At 38.0% G+C, this 16,280-nt stretch overlaps 2 protein-coding genes across 4 annotated transcripts in view; one reads left to right on the forward strand and one right to left on the reverse strand.

The window, feature by feature from the left end:
• The first annotated feature begins 3,859 nt into the window (after positions 1–3,859).
• The window catches only part of LOC148693374 (F-actin-capping protein subunit beta-like), a 38,082-nt gene continuing 25,661 nt past the window's right edge, over positions 3,860–16,280 (forward strand). Inside the window, exons 1-6 of one of the 3 annotated variants that reach the window (XM_088678386.1) lie at positions 3,860–4,191; positions 4,362–4,432; positions 4,747–4,860; positions 5,100–5,182; positions 5,258–5,331; positions 5,777–5,872. In XM_088678386.1, the coding sequence (XP_088534512.1) occupies positions 4,063–4,191; positions 4,362–4,432; positions 4,747–4,860; positions 5,100–5,182; positions 5,258–5,331; positions 5,777–5,872 (567 nt within the window). In that variant the 5' untranslated portion in view covers positions 3,860–4,062. Of the gene's footprint in view, positions 4,192–4,361; positions 4,433–4,746; positions 4,861–5,099; positions 5,183–5,257; positions 5,332–5,776; positions 6,384–16,280 lie in introns of those variants that run through there. The other 2 variants (XM_088678385.1, XM_088678384.1) reach the window with 2 other exon arrangements.
• On the reverse strand, positions 9,981–15,971 carry LOC148693375 (TMV resistance protein N-like). Its single transcript, XM_088678371.1, has 6 exons — positions 15,372–15,971; positions 13,662–14,757; positions 12,862–13,140; positions 11,873–12,712; positions 11,086–11,550; positions 9,981–10,760 (listed from the first exon to the last, which is right to left on the reverse strand). Exons 1-6 carry the CDS (start codon positions 15,857–15,859, stop codon positions 10,131–10,133), a joined length of 3,798 nt encoding a protein of 1,265 aa, XP_088534497.1. The 5' UTR covers positions 15,860–15,971; the 3' UTR covers positions 9,981–10,130.

Below are 16,280 nucleotides of genomic sequence, written 5' to 3' on the forward strand. Positions count from 1 at the left end.
AAAAAAACGTCTTTATTACCAATTCAGTGGTTGCATGTAGGCACGATGCTACATCTTTACTAATAGATCAACAACGAAGGAGATATCATGTCTAACATAATAAGCTAAGTACAACAAAGCGTAAAGTTGAACTCAGATATGGAACTTTAGATTCCATAACCTCTTCAAGGGTCTCATTTGCATATAGTGTATGGAAGATCATAGGTATACTCAAAAGATAACACCTTTGGGGTGAAGTTCGACTAGTATACCAAAATACTGTCAAAACACAAAATAACGCTAAAACTTCAGGTTAAGGCATAAACGAGTTTTCCCAAGATCCTCATCTCAATTTCCATCTTTAAGTGTTAGACAATTTTCTCAAGCTCTTCTAGAGTCTTAGTGAGATGCATGTCATCAACATAAACTATGACTCTAGCAATTCGGAATATGAATTCATAGTTTAACACGCAATGGCATAATTCATATCTCTAATTGATCAAATAATCACTTAGACAGGTATACCACATCTGCCAGGTTGCTTCAATCCATAAGTGAACGCCTCAAACAAGTTGAGAGGGTGTTCCGTGGTCTAACTATCTAAACTAGTTCATGTAATTCTTCAAGAACTTACATGTCAATCTCCATATCAATGTTCCAATCGAGAAACACTAACCACATTCATAATTATACAGTCAATCACAGGGTGTTTGAGAGAAACATTGCGTCGTAAGTAATGTTATTTCATTCATCTCATTACGTTTCCTTTCCCACTTGCAACACAACAGGATCACCTTGGACAACATAGATTGTAATCTTGGTTGTCCAATCAGTTCTATGTTGTCACTAATCAACGGAACGTAATTCGAAATCGTCTCTTTTCATTTATGTTCGTAGCTACCATATAAGTGAAAACATCATCGATGATAATCTCATTCCAATTCCATATCTTATCTAAACTAGTATACTGGACCAAGAACTTCAAGTCTCAGAAGTAATCCAGATTAATCTCTTGAGGTGGAAATTATTTGAGATGACAATCGATTATGGATTCATGTTGTGTCGTGATCTTTCTCTTCTAGGGAAGTGAATCTTATGAACTGAGTGATATGTTGTGCTTTAGGCCTAGAACAGATTGATTGACCATCCGCCAAGGTACCAAGTCGCCCAACTTAGGCAGCCAACACCCTTCAGGAATGTTGGCTCAACGTCCGTTAAGTACGTATATCCTTGCATGCATGTTTGTAGCTAGTATATGATCTCGTGTCTTTAGCTAGATCAAAGGAATGCGTTTGGATCAACATTCTGAAAGTTAGAATACATCACACATACTTATCACACTTGTGTGGATATGAGACATAATGGGCAATGTCCATGCAAATCTACGTCGTTCTACAGGAACTTTGGCATTCTTGTCTCCATCTAAAAGCGAGAAGACTGTCTCATTGAAGTGACAATTCACAAAATGAGCGGTAAAAGAGATTGCATGCAAGGGTTGTAAAGAGCTAGTGCGAAGGAAAATCATAATCGACAAAGATTCACATCTTTCTTTAAGGAACCATGTTGGTACGTTGCATTGGTGTAAACTTGGCACATGGAATGCACACCCAAATGTGTAAGTATGAAACGTCAGGTTTATACCTAGTAACCAACTGTAATGTCGAATAGGTTAGGTGGCAATGGCCTCAAAGCAGATCAACATAGTTGTGTACATGATTGCATAGCTCAAGAAACTAACAGCTTGGTGGGTTCACCAAGGTCCAGTGATCAATTAACTTTTATGATCACTTTGCGAGGCTGTTTTGGGGTGAACATGGGAATTCAATGTCCAATTATAAACCCAAAAAAAAAAAAATGCAATACTTCTCGAAAACCTTCGATATAAACTTTCTGGTATTATCCAATCTTCTAGAATTTACAAGATAATTAGGGTGGTAGTGCCTTAAAATCGGCCAGGAGGTTTAGCAGCAGTGTGTGTGGACAAACATGTGACCAGTTTGTCGATTCATCAGCCAAAACCAGAAGTATTTATATTGCCCACATTTTGGTTGGATTAGTCCACATATATTCCCTTGAATACACTGTGAAAAGAGGGCCATTTTGTATCTTTGATAAGGATGATTTAGAAAATCAAATTTCCCAAATGAATAAGCTTGGCAAAGTGTGCGCTTGTAAACACAAGATCCTTACTTTGGGCAAAGAGATGCGTCGTAGCATCATTGTTCGACCTAAGTGTACCAAACGGTCGTGCCATGGCAAGTAAACTGCTTGAATCACCCAGCTCTAAGCCGACCACACATGGTATATCCCAGTGGGGAGGTAGCCTATTGGCCTTAAAATAAAGCTTTAGGCTCATTTTGGGGGTGATGCAAATACATTCCACTCTATGTTTCATCAGTGGTTTCATTCATGATCATTGTTATCTCGAATATCCTAAAGACTCAACGATGTTTTTCAGGAATGAGGAGAACACAAGGTCTCTTAAATGGTAATGTAGTACCATTTATACAACAAGAAGCGTGCCAATGCTCCTAATTAGGTTGGATAAACCTGAAGCTGTTGCTAGAGATGTGATTTAGGTATAAGTTAGTGAGCGTAATGTTGCATTCATCCAGACAACTAACTTTCCCACATTCGTACCTAATCACGTTTTTAATTTAAATCGGTTAGAAACATTATTCAATTAACTCATATTCGATGACAAAATCGATAAGATTATCCACAAAGTAAACCAAAGTTACTAAAGAGATTCCCCCAACAAGGTCATCCATGTCAAAATTCTGGAGCAAAATTAGTCTCACATATTGATTACGAGAATGGTAATCCTTAACGACATTGGTAGGGGCATAAAGAGGTGCATAACCACTGAATCTATTCCACTAAGATGGAATTAGATTCTGCAAGGTTGAGGTTTGGGAACAATATCCCTTATTCTTGAAGTTTTAGGTCTTAGATGCCAAGGATCACACTTCGAGTTGTGATGCCACACCTTGACAGACCCTAATTCTACCATATGTTGTAAAAACAAACTCGAAATTGGATTGTGAGAGAGGCAAACCCATACTTAAGTTCGAAATGTTCCAATCGAAGCTGGAGAGGTTTGTTTGGTATGCCTCTGCGCCGAAGCAGAGCATATATTTTGGTGGGCTTGGACCGAACTAGGTCAAGCCATTCGGTAAACTTCAGCCGAACTGGGTCTATACCGTTTGGTAGACTCCAGCCGAAGCTGGGTCTATACCTTTCTCACACGTTTTTGGTAGTAATCAGATCCGAGAATTTGGTAAACTTCCGCTCTCTATGCTGTTGTTTTCGAAGCGAGTTAAAAATAAGGAAGGACGAGAAAAGTACTCTCCAGTCAAAATTCAATCGGATTTATAAACTTCAAAATCATACTCATTCATGGACGTAATCATGGTATGCTTCAGGCAAGAACTTTCATGATTAAACGGTCTGTAGGAGTGAGCTAAATAGCCATGGAATCCTTGTTAGGGAGTTACTTCCGTTTGTTATGTTTCAGGCATAAATCTTTGAATGAAGATCATGACAGAGGCTTATTTAGCTCTTCTATACCATTGTTGGCTACAAATGGTTTCTCAGCTTCTTGATAGTCAAGTGGAGATTCACGTCTTGTAGCCACATAAGGTGGTTTTAGTCAGAAACGTCCAAATCAGTGAAATCAAACTTGTGACGGTTTGACAATTCATTGGAATGGAGGGAACAAGATAGTGAATAGTGTTATGAAAAATAAAACATCCAAAAACATAAAAGTTAGAACATCCAGATTCTAAGACATAGTGTACATAAAAGTTGGATGTGGAAAGATTATTAACGAGTTTAAATAAAATTTATCATAATAATATAGTCACAAATAACTGTGTGAATGGGGTGTTGAGGAGTTCCCGCGAGGAAACTCGGGTCAAACAAAACAAGGCGCCTCTTTTCTTTTCGTTCTAGGAATTTTATCAACCCGAACAACCAAACAACCCAAAAAATAATTAGAGACTCGTGAAACGAAAGAAATCAAAACAGAATTTCGAACTTGAAAAAAAAAAAAAAAAAAAAAAAAAAAAAAAGAAAGGGAAGATGGAAGCAGCGATGAGACTGATGCGTCGGATGCCTCCCAAGCACACCGAGACGGCTCTATCCGCCCTTCTCTCCCTTCTCCCCCAGCACTCCTCTGATCTCCTCTCTCAAGTCGATCAGCCCCTCCTGGTTCTCCCCTGTTTGTTTCCCGAGAAATTCCAATTCAATTTTCACTTTCCATTTTCTTTCTCAAGGGTTTCATTTTAATCCCAAAAAAAAAAAAAAAAAAAAAAAAAAGGGTTCTCTTCAAATTCAAATTTTAAAGTCACCGTGCTGCTCTCTGGTTTCCCAAAATTCAGGATTTGTGCGATATGGAATACGGGAAGCAGTTCATTTTGTGTGAATATAACAGAGACGCATTCTCTTACAGGTAAAACCCTCAAATCTTTGTCAATTTTGATGCATTGGTGTTAGTTTTCTGATGTTTTACACTTTAATTGCTACATTTTTTAGGGACATTTTAGAGGGAGCAGATCTGGCCTTGATTGGTGAATCTGGATGTTTGATATATTTTGATTTATATAACTTATTGTTTTGGTTCATATGCTGATTTAATTGGTGTGATTAGTGCAATACATGTACAACTATGTAATCTAGTAGTTTATTTTTTTCGTATAATCGTTTCTGTTCTGTGAATATCGATTGTCCATGTTGATATTTTTGTGCTACTATATTTCCATGTAGATCGCCTTGGTCAAACAAATATCATCCGCCGCTAGAAGACAGCAGCCTCCCATCTTTAGAGTTGAGGAAACTTGAAGTTGAAGCAAACAACATCTTCGACATTTATCGTGACCAGTGAGTCCTTTACTTACCTTGTTCTTGTGTTATTCTTTGCATAGGTTAAACTGTATAAAACACTTCTAAAATAATATTTCTTCCATTAGCTAATTTTCAAAAAAAAAAAAAAAAAGAAAAGAAAGAAAAAGGCAAGAATGTATCGAAAGTATCATCGTGCAATTTATTTAGCATAATGGTTCAGTTCTTTGTTTCATTCTGAAGATTTCATACAGCTTGGTTAACCGGTAATTTGGTAGGTACTATGAAGGTGGCATTTCGTCAGTTTATATGTGCGAGGATGATAACGAAGGTTTTGTAGGCTGCTTTTTACTAAAGAAAGGTATACTGCCTAAACTTTCAATTTATGTTCTTTTACATGTATATATGCTGTTTTTTATTATTTGAGGAGATTCAGATGGCTCCAAGACAGGACAAGGTAGGAGAGGTTATCTACAGGAGGGGGCATGGGATGATATACATGTGATTGAGGTAAACTCTACTTGTCATGGTAGGAACAACGTAGATCTGTGGTGAAGGTGTTCATATAGTCCTGACACTCAACCCCCTTTCACACTTACATGTGATTGAGGTATACACTTCATGTTATTTATTTAGTGCTGACCAAAATAGGAGTTTCAGCACCTTTTAGCTATTGAAAGTTATAGTGAACAGCTCTTCTCTCTCTTGATAGTTGTGATAAAATAACTTGATGTACGCCAATGTAAGTGCTGTGAAATCTGTATGAATCAATTTTTTGATTGATTGTGGTATAAATCAATTTTTTGATTGATTGTGTTATATTGTTGGAGCTGATATGTTTTAAACTAATTAAGCACAAAATTTGCTGTTTGAATGATCACTTAAAATCTTTTGCATGTACTATTTGTATGATATGTTGGGATGGATTAAGTACTCTTTCTTTTTGGCTTTGGAGATGAATATGCACCTCTCAATTCAGGAAGGCCATATTTGTAACATGGGAAGAATGATTGAAGAAATGGAGAGCAAGCTGAGAAATTCACTCGATCAGGTACTGTGCTTCCTTGCATGCGCACTTATGTTTCTTCATCCTGCTCTATAGTTCCCACTACAAAATGTTTGTCAAGTTATGGAACTAAGAGCCATCCATGACCTCTGAAAGCATTGGATCACCACGTATTAGATGTCTCACCGGCACTTGAGCCATTGCGCAGTTGTGACTAAACAGTAAGGTTTACAATGGGCTTCATATATTTATCCTTGGAATTCAAATTGTCATTGATCTGATGGTTTGCACTTTACGACCACCATCTGAAGTAGTGATGAGACTGCCTGACAACTGATGAGGCATATATTCTATGGCACTCACCAGGTGTTGGTTGTCAAACTTGCTTAACTAAGTGATTAGGGTTATGGTGTACTTTGAATGTCATTATCTAGATTGTGAAATGTTCTTTCGTTTTGAGTTGTAACACTTGGTGGCCTTGTGCTATTGCACAGTGGAGAAGATGACGGGTTTGTCAATTGAAAAACGCCTTATGGATTTTGTATTTTCATATTCATTATCAAGTGTTTTCTTCTGTTAGTAAAATCATATTAGCCATTAACCCTAAACCCTACATAATACGACGCCCAGCCAAAATAACAAACCCTAGCTAAATCAGTCAAGTAGGAAGCACATGCCATCACCGGCTCTTCATTCTTCTCTGGAGAAAGCAGTAGCATGTTGCTGTATGGCTCTTGCCTTTTGATTGCATTACAGTATCATCAATTTTTGATTGCATTACAGTTTTTCTTGAAGTCTTCTTCTTGCCTTTTGATTGCATTACAGTATCATCACAGTAGCCGCCACCATCAGTAGCCTTAAACTTTCTCTTCCTCTTCTCTGTGGTCCTATCGCTCTTTCTGAGTTGGCAGAGCAAAACTAGCTCATCACCATCATTGCCAACAGCAGATGGATAGTCTTTGAGGCTGTATTCATACATAATCCAGGAACCTCTTGACGAGATGTCGATTTGCTGCTCTTGTGGTGAAATCTTTTGGCATAGCCCAAAACAAAGATGTTTCCATCCTTGGGATGAGCAGCTTCAACATCGGTGGCGCCTGTCTCTCCATGCCAGGACCAATTCTTGCCTGTCTTGCGACCGATGCGGGAGCCTTTGATCTTCAACGTGGTGAAGAAATACAAGGTTTCACCATCCCTCCTGTAAGGTGTCTCCTCCAAAGGCCTTGGCACAAGTTGCTGACAAGAGACGGGCAATGGCTTCCCGAAAACCATGTTATAGAGAGTAGCCTACGCACAGTTGGTGACTTTTAGGATGGCATTTATGATGATCAGTTTCTCATTATTTGCAATGGTATGCAAGCCCTCGTTGCGCTTAAGAATCTTCTGCAACTCAGGACAACCGCAGCTCTCGAGCCTATCGTTTTTAAGAACTTTTGTGGGTTGGATGGTGCCTTGGAGATATTGAGGCAGCGACTGCAGGGTTTAATGGTGGTGGAAGACCACAAAGATTATGCTATGGATGTGCAAAGCATCCACAATGAAGTGCATCGGAATTTTTATAGAAAGCTGGAAGGGGTGGCTGCTAAACTTGTTTTGGGTGGCAATCTGTTTAGTAATTTACTTTTGGTCTTAACTACCATCGTATTATTTTCCTGAACTTAGCGTCTTATGGAAATGACAGGTAACGCGAAAGGGTGGCCAGGGAAGACTAAAATGCATCTAAGTCTTCCGGCCTCCAAAATGGTGGACTGCTGTAATGAAGCCACCAACTGGTCCCTTTTAAAAAAAATTAAAAAAAAAAATGAAGGACGGGTAACACGGGTTACCACATGATGCAAACTCAATCCTTAAACAGCATTACATACTTGGGTACGTCTGGTGCGCTTGTAATTTATGTAATGCACTTGATCTTGGATATGTACATAGCAAACAGTTCGAAATCTGGTCTCTTACCCCAGAAGGGAAACTAGGGTAGGCTTTGGTTGTAACTTGTAGTCATAGATTGATAGGTGAAACTTCATGGGTAGAAATGTTACATGTTATACGATCTTCTTGGAAAATGAATTTATCTTGGCTGTCAGCTTATCCAAGCATCTTCGGTGAAAATGAAGTTTACTAATTGACGATTAGCAAACTAGTTTATATGCCTGTGTAAGATTAGTGGGGCGTGATAGAAGTTAAATTTTTGTTCAGTAACTAATAACCCATGTCCCATGGGGAATGGGGAGGAGTAGTTTAACTCCTTAGAAGCTTTCTTTAACATATCAACGTACGATAATTACATATTCTCACAGAAACCGCGTGTGGAAACAACAAAGAAAGTTTTGAAGTAATACTTCTACACTTTGATATAAGAGTAAGACTCTTCCATGAATGAAGTAGGTGGATAGTTATTGCTGAATTGTTAAATAGCAATTTTTCTCTTTTGTACCTAAATAGCAATTGTTAAAAATACGGACTATCGTTGCATGATTGATTGTTGGATTTGATCTAAAACTTAAAGTTTAACATTTGGATATGATGCTACTGTTTGGGTTGGATTTGTCCCTCGCACAGCTTCCCAAAGCTCTTGCCCGTCAGGCAAGGTTTGCTGTTCAGTGTGTTGCAATATGAACTTGCTGTTAGCTTGAATGGTGCCTTTATAGGGCCTTTGTTAGGTCGAGTCATTTGACATGATTAATCAAATTGGTTGAGTTAGGGTTGCTAGAATTCGGGATGGACGCAAAGTGAGGAATAGAGAGCTGGAAAATTTGAAATTGAAGATCAATTATGTGAAGAATAGTGCTAACTGTGAGAATGTGAGGACAAAGATAGGTGAGCGACCAAACTATGCAAAGGGCTTATAAGAGGTTGAGTTGCTCTTCATATTGTCAATTAGTTTTATGGTGGAACCTTAACTTTCTTCATGGTATCCGAATAGGTTGACCCATGTCTAAAGCCCAATGGTCACACTGTTTTGTATTGTCCATGTGTTAAGCTTGAAAATTTGTCACATGTGAGGGGGTGTGTGAGAATGTGAAGACAAAGTCCCACATTAGTGAGGGAACAAAACATACAAGGGCCTATAAGAGGTGGGACTATTCCCTATATAACATATTGTCAATTAATTTTATGGTGAAATCTCAACTTTCTTCAATAACAATGCATGAAGACGATGATATCATAAAAATTATTAGTGGAGCGTGAGAGGGCTTTCTTAAGTCTAGGAGACAAAACTAATAATGTTTCAATAGAGAGAAAATGAGATTTGATAGAAGAATTGTAATAGCTCAAGTGGAGCTAGGTGTAAGGAAAGGGAATTTATTACCCTTTTGGGGAAAGTACGGGGGAGTTTTGGTTATATAAGGTTTTCTGGTCGAGTAAGTATTGATACAATTTTTCAGACTCCATTTAGATTTAAGGTAAAGTGATTGTTTACATTAGTGGTAGTCCAGAGTTCATGCCCTTCGCTAACAGTTTGGGGCAGGACATTTTTTATGTGGTGATTTACATCTATGATATTTAAAATCGATAAAATCGGTCTCTGAGTTTGTTCACAATCAATTATTTTGGTCATGTTATAAAAATTATTCGTTAAATAAGAATAAAATAACAAAAATACCCTCAGTTTTTGTCAAATTATTTTGGCATATTGTTTATTAAATTGAGAGTATTTTTTCTCATTTTGATCCTTACTTAATAGAGAGTTTTTACGGAATGACCAAAATGGTTGAAACCGGACAAACCCAGGAACCACTTCTGTCGCTTTCAAATCTCAAGGACCAAATGAGAAGTTATGTCAATCTTAATATCCATTTTAGCTAAAAAGCCGAAGGTAAAACCCCAAGATAACATCACCCTTTACCCTTTAATTTTAAAAAACTTGCAATGAAAGGGGGCTCAAAAAAATAATTTGAATTGGAAAAAAAAAGAAGCAAATTTGAGGTTCAAATGGAACCTTCATAAATTCATTTGTTTTCTAATGGAAAAAGGATAGTTTTTGTTGCCATCTTGGTCTGTGTTTGTTGCCATCTTGTCTGTGTTTAACTAGTTTTCTTTTAGTTGGAGATGCATGCGACGTTGTGATGGGTTTTGTAGTGCTGAAACCTAATTTCTCTAATTCTCTAATACATCAGTTTCAAATGTTTTTTTTCCCGTCATTCCTATAATCCCATATTTATTTCAAAGTATTTAGATATTTGTAGCAAATGTATAGTTATAATAACTTATTTACAACTTAAAATCCAGGAATCAGAGGCTGTGAATGCCAAATTGCCATCTAAACTTGCAAATTGTTGCTGCCATGTGGCTTCTTATTTATTTCTTAGTATTTTTTTCCCTGTTCTCCCAAATTGCCATCTATACTTGTTCGTCTGCTCATCGCTAGTCCTTGCCTGAATTTCAGGATAAATTGTTCCGCACGTGCATCAGGTTCTTCCTGCCCCATCGCTTGGCCCTCCGCCCTACCCCAGTCTACCCTTTCTGGTTTCAGGGAGGGGTAGTCTGGACTTGACACCCCAGCAACTGGACCACTAACCCTTGGTGGAACAGAGTTGTCCTTGCTGAATTCAAGAGATGTCCAATGTAATGGTTCAGCTTTAGCCAGGCGAATTTCAACTTTGGTGGACAGAACGTTAAATCTGCACTTTGTAGGTATTATCTTTCCAAATAAGCGAGGCTGAAAATGATATGCATCTTCACCAGCAACATCAATGGTAACACTTAGTTTTTGTTCACCAAAGTCAACATTAACGTCTTTGGCTGGAATGCCCTCGGTGAATATAGTCACAACCACTTCTTCTGGCTTCTGGTAGAATTCATGCCTGTACTTTGGTTTGGGAGATGCTACGGCCAACTCCAAGGTGTCATAGATGAACGCCTCCTTCTCACGCTTTTTGAGATCGGAAGCCATGGGCGGACAACGGTCCGTGTGGACTGAGGGAGATGGAAGAGTCTAGAAAAAAAGTATACAACTATGGTTAATTGTTGATTTCTTTACATCCTTGAGATAAGAAACTAAATACAATTTATAGTATTTAATAAAATAAAAAATACATTGATAAATTAATAAATTTTTAATTTATCGATTATTTAATATTATGTTAAATAATAGTCTTCCTGGGTCTCGGACTCTCGAAGCTATAAATTTAAAGAAGTTTAATTATATAGAAAACCAAAAATAGAAACAGGACAAAATATCAAAATAACCAAAACCTAAACTTAGGTGCTAAAATTTGGCAAATATACGATATAACTCTAATAATTTCGGAAGTACAAACCTCGTCAGATGAAGTATTGCTTGGTATGACACCAATCTCGTCATTGCTAGAGTATGCGTCACCGCCATCACCATCATCCCACACTAGATTAACACCTGTTTTCATCACTCTCCCTCTCCCATGAGCCTCTGCAACTGCAGAAATCGAGACTTCGTCCCCACTTTGCAGATGGAGTACATCATTTGATAATACACTTTGCAAACGGAGTACACTATCAGCTTCCCAGCAGGTAGATTCTTCCCAGATGTGCAACGCCTTACCCTTGGTAATATTTGTAACAGTAAATCCCGGACAATATGTTTTGAAAATACAGCACAGAGTCAATCCTCTAAAATTACGACCAATAATTTGAGGCACTTTAAAATGAACATCATTGGGCTCATGAACACCAACAAACTGGAACCACTCCGGAATATCATAAATTCCATTGAGAAAAATGCCACCATGTCCGCAAGAAATCCATCCCTAGAGCATACCACATAAAGCCAGATTAATTTGTATAAGCAAGTCTTAATTATGCAAGCGTGTCATGAACATGTACAGTACAGGTTCTTAATTATGCATGCGTGTGTCATGAACATGTACAGTACAGGTGCCTCTGTGGGTGTGTGATAGAAAGAGGAAGAGAATACGGCTCTCAAAGAGATCTGTACGATGTTCTTCCTAAAACTCAGCATGTACATGTCATTTTTATGCATAAGAAATACATTCTTGTACTTGCATGTTTTTGGCGTGAGAGAGAGAGAGAGAGAGAGAGAGAGAGAGAGAGAGAGAGAGAGAGAGAGACCTGTAGGATGTTCTTTCTAAAATCAGCAGTGAGATTGCGGCAGCCTTCCATATGAATCCTTCTCATAGTGTTTAACGACTTGTGCAAGCCTATAATCTCAGTGAGTTCGGGGGAGTGATTTAGATGCAGTTCTACCATACTCGACATTTCTGAAAAATTTGGCAGTTTTGCGAGTGCAATGCAGTGATTCGCTCTCAAGATTTCCAAACTTCTTGGTAAATCTGGGATTTCAAGAAGATCCTTGCAATAACTCAAATCTAACATTTTAAGCTTGGAGAGTCCACTGAGGCTAGGTAGGCTATAAAACAAATTGCTACCAAGCTCCAATATTTCTAAGGAAAATAGACTCCCAAGATCCTTAGTGATGGAATCATCAATTAAATAGACGTTTCCACCACGTAAAAATGCCAACAAAGGGCGCCAAAGATTTCTTGATGGTGACCCTCTCAACCCCCATAGAAATAAATATACCAGGTCCTTCAATGTTACAATTGGAGATGGTCTTTGGTGTATCACTGTATGGTCTGCTTTAAGTGTTGTCAGTGATACCATCTGCCCCAAGCTGTCATTCAGTATTCTAAATCTTGAACAGCCATTAAGAATAAGAGTCGTAACTGATTTTGACTTATAGAAATCCCCTGGAAAATACTGAAGCGTTTTGCAGTCTTCAAGATTTACCAACGAAAGTCTTTCAAGATGCCCAATGGATGGGTGAATCTGAGACAAATTTCTACAGTTTGCTAATATCAGTTCCTCAAGATTTGGGACTTTGGAAAAATCTGGTGATTCTGTTAGGTAATGGGAATGACTGAGATTGATGATTTTCAGATTCTTGAGCAGCTGTTAGGGGAAAAAAAAAAAAAAAAAAAAAAAAAAGAAAGGAAAAAAAAACACAAAATCAAAATTCAAACGGAAGAGAGAAAGCAAGATATTGGTATTCACAGAAGCTGAAGAAAAGAACAAATAATTTGTTTGAGATCATATCATACCACGTCAGTATCCTCCCAAACTCGTATGAGTTTGCTATAGCTCAAGTCAATAGCAACCAGGTTTGGTTGATCGAAATCGTCAGGTATGACCTTCAGAGGAAATCCATGCCAACATAACCATCTTAGCTCTTTGGAAAGATTGTGGTAACTTCCAGTGAGCTTTATGTTATTGAGTTTGAGCAATCTCAGACTCCGCATGTTTCTAAATGATTCTGAACTGAAGCTACGTGCATCAAACTCTTGTGTATCGAAAGTGAGTCCTTCAACTTCTTCCATTCCCTATTACAAAAAATAAATAAATAAACAAAAAACAAACCACCACCACCAACAACAACAACAGAGGAATAATAAAGAGTTATTTGCACGGGAAAAGGTGATTAATTCAGATATCAGAACCAGAAAGCCTTGAATTGGATGGATGAACCACATGAGAGGTAGACAATTAGACAATATACGCAACTTGTATTATATATCAACTATAATGTGCTTATATATCTGGATAATAACCATGGAGTTGTACTTACAACTGTCTACATTAATTAGGTATCTTTAGCAAGCTTCTGTTACAGGTATCATAATTAACAAATTGTACTTAAGAAGAGCAGGACATGTGAGATTCTTTTATTTAATTTGAGATAATCAATACAATCAGCTCCTCTGTTGTCTCTTACAGGTTCCTTTCTCTGCTCTGTTTTTCTTTCCCAATCAACACATTCTATTGTGCATTGTTGAAACAGTCAGCGAATACATTCTATTTAGGACGTGCATTTAACACCAAATTTAATTGCAGAAGTACTTACAGATTCCTTCATCAATATATCTGCTATATCTTCATTCTGCCACAATCTACTGCGTTTTCCAGGATTGTCAGGGGATTCTGCACGCACGATTTCTCTGCCCATGCCTTGAATCAAATCATGCATTATGAGATTGCCTTCTTTATCAACAGTTACAAGGCATTGATCTTGGAGTTCTTGAATCCCTATTTCTGGATAAAACTGACAGCCATCCAGTACTGTCATGACATAGTCCTTGTTCATTCCAGTAAAGAAACAAGAGATATCAAGGAATATAGCCTTCACGTCATCATCAGTCAGCCCATCATAGCTTATTTCAAGTCTTCTGTGAATTACCCAATAAGGCTGTGATCTTTTCCATTTATCAAGTACAGTTTCCCATTCCCTTGTGCTTTTTGTATGTAGATAAGAACCTAAGACTTCAAGTGCTAGTGGCAAACCTCCACAGTAGCCAGCAGCCTTTCTTGAGAGCTCAACATACTCTTCATTTGGATAATTCTTTCTAAAGGCATGCCAACTAAGTAGCTCAAGAGCTTCTCTTTTATTCATTGTTGGCAGAGGACATATCTTATCCACATTAAGTATCTTTAGCAAATGTTCGTTTCTTGAAGTTATAATGATTCTGGTCCCTGGACCAAAGGAGTCAGGTTTTATAGCCAAAGCATATATTTGTTCAACGCTGTCTAAATGATCAATTACGACAAGTACCCTTCTGTTGCCTAACCTTTGTTCTATCTCCTTGATCCCTTCATTGATACTACTTACTACTATGTAGGCTGGTTTCAAGATATCAGAAAGAAGTTGTTCCTGCAAATCAACCAGATTCTTTTCCCCCGAGTTTTGAACGAAACTTGCACTGTCAAAACTATGATGATGTTTGTTGAAAACTGCTTTTGCAACTGCCGTCTTACCCAGTCCGCACATACCCAAAATTCCAATTATGCGAACATCATTTGATCCTCCAACATCTAAATGCTTACTAATTTCTCGCACACGAGAATCTATTCCAACTAGGCTGGTGGGTACCTCTAAGCATGTGGTGATGCTCAGTTTTCCAGTGATCTGAGAAATAACGTTCCTGAGAAAGTTTCCTTCATGCCTGGTTGTTAAAATTCAACAAAGCAAGAGTAAAAATTATTATGCAACTTCAAAATTACATTAATCTTTCAGAAATTGATGAGTCAAAATCTCCAGATACCATTACAATTTCTTAATCTGGAATCTTGGTTGTTAAAATTCAACAAAGCAAAAGTGAAAACTCAAGAAAATCTTGGTTGTTTGATAACCATTTTGTTTTCAGTTTTTGTCTTCACTTTATTTAAAACTAAAAACTAAAATCTTGTTTAATAACTACTTTTAGTTTAAAAAAAAATGAGAACTGAAAACAAAAAAAGTAAAAATTCAAAACTTAAATAGTTACCAGAGAAGATATTAGTTTTTATTGAAAACTAAAAACTAAATGGTTATCAAATATCCTAAAATTTAGCCAATCAGTATTATAGTCTGGTGGTATTCATCTTCACTTATAAATAAAAGTTCTTATGTTCGAATCCTGACGGTAAATTTGATACCAGGCTGTCAATTGTGTGGCTTAGACGTACTCTCCCTCCTCTTAGTATAAAAATATCAATGGACTCAAAAAAATCATCCTACAATTTATAATGGACGGGAAATTTAAAACACACAAAGTAAAGGAAATAAGAATGTAATTACCCGTCAGTCTCCCTAAAATTTAATCCGGCCAAAAGTCCAGCTTCCTTAAGAGCGTTTCTCCAGAGATGTACCTTTTCTTCCTTAATTTTCAGTTCATGTTTCTGGAACGCTTGCGCAAAACTACCTCCCTGGTTCAGGACATCTGAGGGATCAACATCATAGAAAATTGGAAAAAACATTTGACCCAGTGTTTTTCTGCACTCCATGATCTTCACCAGCTCCTGCAGACACCACATGGACTCCGGATACCCTCTTGAGAAGACGACGACGGCAACCTTAGACCTTTCGATTTCTTGAATCAGATGTTCCGGAATAGTTCCATTACTCTCTTCTAGTTTGGAATCGTATTCGTCTCCGTACATGAAGACGTTGAATTGGTGGTCTTCCAATGAACAGTAGAGGTGGTCCGTGAAGGTCCTGCGTGTGTCTTCACCTCCAAAACTCAAGAACACGTCGTACACGCGATCGTCTTTGGAGGATGAAGCCATCAATTGTTACTCTAGGGATTTCTTGGCAGCACAAATCAAATTTGAGATCTACGGACAACCGTAAAGGCAAAGTCAAACTCCGAAATGAAAAGTGGGAACTGGTAAGTATTGAGTCAATTAAGATCGATCGACCCACCCATTTTTCCTTTTGATCCAACGGTATCAAAAAGCTCAGCAAGGTAGAAAATGTTTGTTTTTAGAGCAACTCCACCACATAGGGGCAGGCCGGCACAAAGCTTAAAAAGCAGCCCAACTTGCCTAAAAAATGCTCCAACCGATCCAACTAGGCTGGCCTCCTGCCGGCCCAAAACGTGTTGGGCTATGTCACGTCACACTATCGTAAGCATGACATCATAGGCTACTTCTGCTTTTTTTTTTTGCGTCAGGTGCGTGGGAAACATGCGCGAGTGGGTGAGGCCCA

Source organism: Pyrus communis, chromosome 10, assembly GCF_041283825.1.
Source record: "Pyrus communis isolate YQ-2024b chromosome 10, ASM4128382v1, whole genome shotgun sequence".
Classification (NCBI taxonomy): domain Eukaryota; kingdom Viridiplantae; phylum Streptophyta; class Magnoliopsida; order Rosales; family Rosaceae; genus Pyrus; species Pyrus communis.

Bases quoted from the DNA above. Each gene is read 5' to 3' on its own strand.
- LOC148693375 (XM_088678371.1), bottom strand. From the start codon at position 15,859: ATGGCTTCATCCTCCAAAGACGATCGCGTGTACGACGTGTTCTTGAGT. The intron at 11,551-11,872 runs GTCTCTCTCTCT...GGTATGCTCTAG, and splicing joins TTAGAAAGAACATCCTACAG to GGATGGATTTCTTGCGGACA. The intron at 10,761-11,085 runs GTTTGTACTTCC...CTTTTTTTCTAG, and splicing joins GCAATACTTCATCTGACGAG to ACTCTTCCATCTCCCTCAGT.